At 50.4% G+C, this 8,404-nt stretch overlaps 1 protein-coding gene across 1 annotated transcript; it reads left to right on the plus strand.

The window, feature by feature from the left end:
• Positions 1-498: 498 nt before the first annotated feature.
• On the plus strand, positions 499-8,120 carry LOC149309870 (homeobox protein DLX-5-like). Its single transcript, XM_089531377.1, has 3 exons — positions 499-976; positions 3,846-4,030; positions 7,173-8,120. The coding sequence occupies exons 1-3, from the start codon at positions 499-501 to the stop codon at positions 7,530-7,532; spliced, it is 1,023 nt and encodes a 340-aa protein (XP_089387503.1). The 3' UTR covers positions 7,533-8,120.
• Positions 8,121-8,404: the final 284 nt, after the last annotated feature.

Here is an 8,404-nt window from a genome sequence, read left to right on the forward strand (position 1 = left end):
ATATCTATGAATGTGCGTGTGTGCATGTGTGTCCGTGTCTGTCTACGTGTGTGTATTTATATGTGTAGTGTGTGTGTGTGTAGAGAGGGAGAGAGAGTGGAGGGGCCATCCCTTCGGGGGGGTTGTCTTTGGGGGGGTGTCTGGGTGCCTGTCTTCCGGGGCTGCTGCCTGGGTCTCTGCTGCCAATGGCGCCGCCTGCCCCCCTCCTTCCTTCGGTGCGTAAGAGCGCCAGGAGAGCCTTAACCCAGCCTCTGCCCCCCCCCCCTCTCTCTCTGCCTCGGCTGCCAGCAGCACTCTCTCTCTCTCTCTCTCTCTCTCTCTCTCTCTCCTCGGAGCCAGGGAGCTCCAGCCTTTGCCTCCTCCTCCTGCTGCTTTCCTCCTCCTCCTGCAGCTTTCCTTCCTTCCCTCCATCCTGCCATGGCTGCCTAGAGGAGCGGACTCCCTCCATCTCTCTCTCTGTCTCTCTCTCTGTCTCTCTCTCTCTCTCTCTCGGGGGCCATGACGGGGGTCTTCGACCGGAGGGTGCCTTCCATCCGAGCCTCGGCGGACTTCCCGGCGCCCTTCCCGGCCATGCAGCAGCAGCAACAGCAGCAGCAGCAGCAGCAGCAGGGGCCCCCGCCCCAGGAGGCCTCGCCTACTCTCCCGGAGTCCTCGGCCACCGACGTCGACTACTACAGCTCCCCTGGAGCAGCAAACGCCGGCGGCTACTGCTCGCCCTCGCCTTCCTCCTCCTCCTCCTCCTCCTCGGCCCCCTTCGCCAAGGCCCTCCACCCGCACCACCCCTACCACCAGTACCAGGCCTACCAGCATGGCATGGCCGGCACCCCCGGAGCAGCAGGAGCAGGGGGCTACCCGGGCAAAGCCTACGCCGACTACTCCGCCGCCTACGCCAGCCCCTACCACCCCCACCACCCCCAGCCCTACGGAGGGCCCTACAGCCGGGCCCAGGGCAGCGCCGCCCTCGCCGGACACCCAGGTGAGCAGCAGCAGCAGCAGCATCCGAACCCAGAGCCTGCCAGGGTCCCCGGGGAGGACGGGGGGAAGGCCTCGGGAGGAAGCCCAGCAAGAGGGAGGCCACGGACACGTGTCGGCGCCGGAGCAGCGAGCGTCACGTCGGAATGGCTCCCCTTTTTCTTTTTTCAACCCTTTTAACCCCTTTCGCCCCCTTTTTTGCCTTTTTCGTTTAAGCCAAGGATGCCCCAAACCTTGAGGGACCCAAAGCCATATAGACACACACACAATATACATATACATATACATATATATATACACACACACAGGAGAAGGAAAAGGCTTCGATCCGGATTGTCTCCTTCTTCTCTCCAACTTGGAAAGTTGGGACGAAACCGGGAACCGGAACATTTTGAGCCTGAATTCCTTCCCTCCCTTTTAACTATCGCGACAGTCGTGACAATCTAAACAGATCAGGGTTTTTTGAAGACGTTTCCTTTTTTACGCACAGAAAGTTAGCTTTCCCAAAGACTGGGAAACACGGGCAGGAATTGCCTTTTCTTTCCGTCTGTTCTCTTCTCTTTTTCCCCCTTCTTCTAAATAGCTGCGGGTCACAAGAGGCGGAAGGGTTGTGTGTGTTGTGTGTGTGAAAGGGGATAAGATTTTGATCTCTTGCCTCCTCTGTTCCTTCCGCAACTCCAAAAGAAAAAGCATCGCCTAAAAAATTGAGTCCTATCGGCTGCAACTGCACTGTTGAAATACTCTTTTTTGGCACAGCTTTGTCTGCCCCGGGTCAATGCTATGGAATTGTGGGAATTGGAGTTTGTTGCGGCACCGGTGCCGCAACAAACTCCAATTCCCAGAATTCCATAGCATTGACCCGGGGCAGACAAAGCGGTGCCAAAACGGAGTATTTCAACACAAAGAATGCGCGATCCAGCCTTTGCCTTGCGGTTGCTTCCTCTGGAAAACTCCCCAGCTGCCTGGGAGGCAACACAACCCTCTTCCACAAACACACACACACACACAAAACCCAGACTGGCACCAGACTTTTAAAGTCTTCCTGCCGCAGATCCGACGTGGCTCCGGGAGCTCGTTTTTTTTTCCTGGCCGCTTAGCCTTTAAGGCACTGAGACATTTTTTAAATGTTGTGGGATTTTTTTACCCCTTCTTTACACTTCTCTACCCTTGTCTCTCTCGATCTCGGTGTCATTTTTGGAGACTTATACACACACACACACACACACACACACACATATTTGTTGTCTTTGTGGGCCTTCAAGCCATTCCCCATTTATGGCAACCCTAAGGCGAAATTTCTTGCCAGGATTTGTTCAGAGGAGGTTTGCCCTTGCCTTCCCTTGAGGCTGAGAGAGTGTGCCTTGCCTAAGGTCATCCAATGTGTTTCATAGCCAACCGGGGGATTCGAACTCTGATCTCCAGAGTCGTCGTCCAAAGAATCAAACCAGTATGCCATCCTGGCTCCCAGTTTAGATACACACATACACAATACACACACACACATATATGCACAGATAAAATACATGTATATACAATATGCATACATACACACATCCACACATAAATACATACACAGGAGAGAGCTAAGTGTAGAGAATGCCCAAGTGAGGTTTCAATGGAGGGGGGATTTACTATACACACACACACACACACACTGTACTATACATATAGTATATGTATGGATCCCAAAATCCGTGGGTGCTTAAATCCCATGAAAGACAACATCCTCATAAAAGGGCGTTTGCTGTTGCTAACTACCTTCGAGTCGATCTCGACTCAGGGCGACCCTGTGGATGAGACAGCTCCAAAAAGAAAAGGGTGTCCTTATATGAAAGTGGCAAAGTCAAGGTTTGGATTATTGTTGTTGTTGTTGTTGTTGTTATGTTTGGGCTTTGTTTTTTGTTTCTTGAATTATTTTCCAGCCGTGGATGGTTGAATGCCTGGAGAGAGAGAGATCTATCTATCTGTCTATCTATCTATCTATCTATCTATCTAATCTATCTAATCTATCTATCCTTTGCTTGGGAAGAAGTACTGGGGGAGGGCATATGCCTTTCTTGCGATGGGCTGTTGTTGTTGTGTGTGTTTTTGTCCTGTTCCTGCAAAGGGAGGGTTTGCAAAACGGCTCTCCTCTGTGCATCTCCCCCTCACTTTAAAAACCCCACATCCAGCGCCTTCTCTCCCCTGCTCCCCCTCCGGCTTTTCCTTTCCTTCCTTCATCGGCGGCGAGTTGATCCTGTATAATTGACTCTCTGTCTGGGCCGGATTTGGCTCCTTTGGGCTGAAATGGAGGGGAACCGTTTTCTTGCCGGGGAAAGGGGGATTGGTGAAGACAGCCTTTGGATGGACACTGCTTCTCTTTCCAACATTGGCGGGGGGGGGGGATATTGGAAAGACTGATCTTGCTCCTCAACCTTTCTCCTCCACCTCCACCTTCTTTTATAAAAGCCAAGCCAAGATGACCCCTGGATGGTGTTTAAATTCCAACCTTCTCCCCCCCCAAAAAATAATAATATTTCTTGATAAAACTATGGACCACAGGCTTGTCCCTCATCTTCCCGACCCCCTTCCCCTGACCCTTGTTGTTGTTATTGTTGTTGTGTGCTTTTAAGTCGTTTCCAACCCTATTACTGGGTTTTCTGGGCAAGGTTCTTCCCTTGCCATGATCTGAGGCTGAGAGAGTGTGACCTGAACCAAGTTTCACACACACACACACACTCACTCATGGGCCCGTTTTTCCAAGGACTCTCCGCAGACCCAACATCGCGACTGTGTCCGCACTCCAGAAATGACCCGGTTGGACATCGCTCGAACTGCCACATGATGCTTTCCTCCTCCTTATTTGTCCTAAATGTTCTTTTTTCTCCCCATAGAAAAAGACGTGGCGGAGCCGGAGGTGCGGATGGTGAACGGCAAACCAAAGAAAGTCCGCAAACCCCGGACGATTTACTCCAGTTTCCAGCTTGCAGCCCTGCAGAGGCGGTTCCAGAAAACCCAGTACTTAGCCCTGCCGGAAAGAGCCGAGCTGGCCGCCTCTCTGGGGCTCACGCAGACCCAGGTAAGGAGTCGGCTGGCAGGAGAAAATCCGGTCCTTGGTTGGTTGGGTGGGTGACCAGACTGGGTCCTCCTTTTCCCGGACAGGCCCTCCATTCCCCCCTTCCCGTCCTGGAGCAGTTTCCAAAGGACCATGATTTTCACATTTAGAGAAGTGCTTTTATGCCCCCGCTTTTGTTTTGCCACAGCCTCCCTTTCCATTTTGAGGTGCCATGTCCTCCTTTGCAGGGAGGACATCGGGCCACTCTGCCTATGTTTCCCAGCGTGACCAGACGTCCTTCTTTTTTCCAGAACATGGTCCTCCATTTCCACCATCCGTCCTGGAGGAATTTCCAAATGCCTTCTTTGAGCAGGGCTATGGAGAACCATGATTTTCAAGTTTAGAAGAGTGCCTTTTAGCTTTCGTTTGGAATGCCCTCCACTTTGACTGAATGCCCTCCATTTCGCGGTGCCTTGTCCTCCTTTGCAGTGAGGAGGACACCTTGCCTATAAATCCCATAGTTACTGTCCTGGAGGAATTTTCCCAAAGCTCCTCCCTTTTGAGCAGGGCTAAGAAGCGCGACATTTGACATTTTGCTTTTATTTTGCAACGTCCTACATTTTCTAAAATCCATTTTGCGATGCCTCGTCCTCCTTGGCAGGGAGGACATCGAAGTGACCCTGGAGATGGATGGGTTTCTCTAAGGTTTCTCTCCTTTGGAAAGAAAACCGAAAACGACAAAAATCAGAATTCTTTTGTCCTCCTGCAACTCATGGTCGCTTTGCTTAAGGCCGAAACCAAGGGGCAGGGGGCTCGTTGGTGTTTTTCTCTGCACCTCTGAAGATGGTTTTACGACCATCTGTCCAAACTGAGCAGCTTGTGGGGCGGGGAGTTTATCTTAGCACCGGGTACGAGTTCAAATCCACCCTCGGGGGCGGAAAAAGGCGGCTTGGCTTTCTCTACTAGTGTTGCAGGCTGTTGTTTTTTGTTCACCAAACCCGCACGATCTTTCTCGTTTGGGGGGGGGGGGGGTTCAAATCGTGATCGCTTGGCACTAAAAGAGTTGTGTGTTTGTGTGGGCGGGGGCAAGAAGTGTGTTGGTGTGTTGGGTGGGAAACAAAGCTTTCTTTGCCTGTGAGGCCCAAATGGGCTGCGGTTTGGGGAGACACGCGTTCCGACTGAACATTTGAAGGGGGGCTTTGTCTCTTGTCACGGATCAGGTCGGTGTTGGGCAGATATTACACTTTTCTTTCCCCAGCACACACACACACACACACACACCTCTTTGTTCCTGCTTGTTTCTCTTTCCCAACCGCCCTGCCTTAGGCGTAGTTACTACCAGGTGAAAAAGGCAAGGAGGTTTTTCCCTCCCAGCCCAAAGGAGAGCCTCCTCCCAAGGGCCTGGAGGAGGAAGATTGTGTAGTAAGCCAGCAAGCAAGATCTCAGGGATCCAGTTCGAAGAGGAAGAGGAAAAGGAGGAGGAGGAGGAGGAGATCTAGTTTTCCAACCTTGGAGGGTTGTGTGTGTTTAAGGGCCTTTTGCAAGTGTCATTTATAAAAATCGAAAACGAACCTCTCCCTTCATTTCTCTGGGAAATGGTTTACTCGGGAGTAGATTTGAATTGGCCAGGATGAGACCAGACCTCTCATTTTTGTTCCTCCATTTCCACTTTCTCTCCAGGAGCAATGTTAAAATGTCCTCCGTTTTTTGAAATAGTTTATCCGGGAGTAGATCTCATATGTAGAGAGAGAGAGAGATCTTGTAGCACCTTTGAGGCTAACCGAAAGAAAGAAGTTGGCAGTGTGAGCTTTCCTAGATGTGAACTTCCTCAGATGCAGACCTCCTCCTTTTCCCGGACGTGTCCTCCATTTCAACCTTATGTCCAGGACGAATGTCAAAACGTCCTCCCCCCCCCTCCTTTTTTAGCATTCTTAAGAAGCATGAATTTACATTTCTTTGACTGTGTTCCAACTTTTCCTTTGGAATGTCCTCCATTTTTCTGGAAGGCCCTACATTTTGCGGTGCCTTGCCTTCCTTGGCGATTGGGACATCTGTTTACCCTGGATCTGGAGACCTCCGGAGGTCTACAAATCCAGACTTCAATCGACTTCACTTACAATCCAGATTCTTGTGTCTAGGAAACAGGGCCGGTGCTCGCTGACACATTTTTCCTCCCTTGAATGAACAAAATTGGGCCGACTCCTGAGCAGACTCCCTTGGGTTCCTGCTCCCTGCTGTCTTGCAACCCAGGGGGGCCTCGTTGGCCAATAAACGCGTTTGGGAATGCGTTAAAACTCCTTCAGTGTCCTTAGGCTGCATCCATACTGCAGAAACAACCCGGTTTGACCCCCACTTGGCTCGGAATTCTGAGCATTGCGCAGTTTGCTGTGGCACCAGCGCCAGAGCCAAGCTGTACTGCAGAACTGATCCGGTTTGACACCACTTTAACTGCCCTGGCTCAACGCTATGGAATTGGAATTCAGAGCAAAGCTCTGGTACCACCACAAACTACAATGCCCAGGAGTATCTAGCATGGAGCCATGGCACTTCAAAGTGGTGTCAACTTGGCCCATTTCTGCCCTGCAGCTTTACTTTGATGCCACCACAACCTACAAACCCCAGGAGCCCCTATCATGGAGGCATGGCAATTCAAAGTGGTGTCAAACCGGATCATTTCTGCAGTGCAGCTTTGGTGCCACTACAAACTACAAAGCCCAGGAGTCTCTATCAGGATACCATGACAGTTCAGAGTGGTGTCAAACCGGATCGCTTCTGCCGTGCAGCTTTGCTCTGGTGCCACTACAAACCCCAGTACTCTCTAGCATGGATCCATTACAGTACAAAGTGGTGTCAAACGGGCTCAGGCTTTACTCTGGTACCACCACAAACTACAAACCCTAAGATCCCCTATCATGGAGCCAATCCAAACTGGACCATTTCTGTCGTGCAGCTTTGCTCCGGTGCCACCTCGACCTACAATGCCCAGTAGTTTAAAGTGGTGTCCAAACCGGATCATGCAAGGCAGCTTTGCTCTGGTGCCACAGTGAAAGTGGCAATCAACCCGGGTTATCTCTGCAGTGGGGATGCAGCCTTTCTTTCCTTCCTCACCTGTGTTTTCCTCTCTCTTTTCATTCTCCCTTCCCTCCCCACACCTCCCTCTTTCCAGGTGAAAATCTGGTTCCAGAACAAGAGGTCCAAGATCAAGAAGATCATGAAGAACGGGGAGATGCCCCCGGAGCACAGCCCCAGCGCCAGCGACCCGATGGCTTGCAACTCCCCGCAGTCTCCGGCGGTGTGGGACTCGCAAGGCGGCGGCGGCGGGGGCGGCGGGGGCAGCGCCCGGTCCCTGAGCCACCACCATCCCCACCTCCACGGGGCCGCCTCCAACCCATCGTCGGCCTCCAGCTACCTGGACACCTCGGCGGCAGCTTCCTGGTACTCCAGCGGTAACCCCCTCACTGCCCACCTGCAGCCCCATAGCTCCCTACAACACCCCTTAGCCTTGGCTGCTGGGACTATTTATTAGGAGAGGGCGGTGGTGGTTGTCTCTCTTCTTCCCTCTCTTTTTTTAATAATAATAATAATATTAATAATAATATCGTCGTTCCTTCTTCGGCCCCGGCTTTTCCTTTTTGGACTCTTGCTTCTTCTTTTTTCTTTAAAAGGAAAACAAAATACATTTGGGGGGCACTTTTTAAAAACATAAATGAAAATAAGGGAAAAGGAACCTATACAGGATGAAATTGTGTAAAGCTTGTGCATGTAACTTATTGCATTCCCGAGGAACGTTTTTTCCCCAACCCTCTTTTCGTTGCTGTTGTTGGGTTTTTTTGTTTTTAAAAACATGCAAACGGACTTTGGGGTGGTTTTGTTTCGTTTTGGTTTTCGTTTCGTTTTGGGGTTTGTTTTTGGCTGTTGTTGTTGTTGTCTCTCTATTATTATTATTTTTTTGGATTTTTTAAAATTTGATTTTTGATTTTTAAGCCGCCGCTGTGGACACTTTTCAAAAGGTGCCTTGAAATCTCGACGACCTCAACACTTTTTTCCAAGAGACTTTTTTTCCAATGTCCTTTTCGCCCTGTACATAGCTGTAGATAGAGGGATTTAAATGTATATTCTGAATAAAATAAAAATTATTTCCACCACCGGAACAGGATCAAAAAAAAAAAAAAAAAAAAAAAAAAAAAGGAAAAGGAAAAGGAAAGGTGAAAAAAAAAACCGGGGGGGAAATGAAAATGGTGTCCTTCTTTGGAAAAAAAAAAAAGTGGGAGAAGCCAGAGGGTGGATGATGGGACTCTTTTCTGCTTCTTGTCTCCCTCCCTATATTTTTGCATTCATTATTTTCGGTGGTGCCCCTCCAAATCATTAAAGGGCCGGCTTTCCAGATGCTGAAGCGCA

Source organism: Sceloporus occidentalis, unplaced genomic scaffold (assembly GCF_023333645.1).
Source record: "Sceloporus occidentalis isolate IW3139 unplaced genomic scaffold, rSceOcc1.0.p SCAF_7, whole genome shotgun sequence".
Classification (NCBI taxonomy): domain Eukaryota; kingdom Metazoa; phylum Chordata; class Lepidosauria; order Squamata; family Phrynosomatidae; genus Sceloporus; species Sceloporus occidentalis.

Excerpts from the sequence above, each read along its gene's own strand:
- LOC149309870 (XM_089531377.1), top strand. The coding sequence starts at position 499 with ATGACGGGGGTCTTCGACCGGAGGGTGCCTTCCATCCGAGCCTCGGCG. Across the intron at positions 977-3,845 it reads CGCCCTCGCCGGACACCCAG|AAAAAGACGTGGCGGAGCCG; the intron begins GTGAGCAGCAGC and ends TTCTCCCCATAG. Across the intron at positions 4,031-7,172 it reads TGGGGCTCACGCAGACCCAG|GTGAAAATCTGGTTCCAGAA; the intron begins GTAAGGAGTCGG and ends CCCTCTTTCCAG.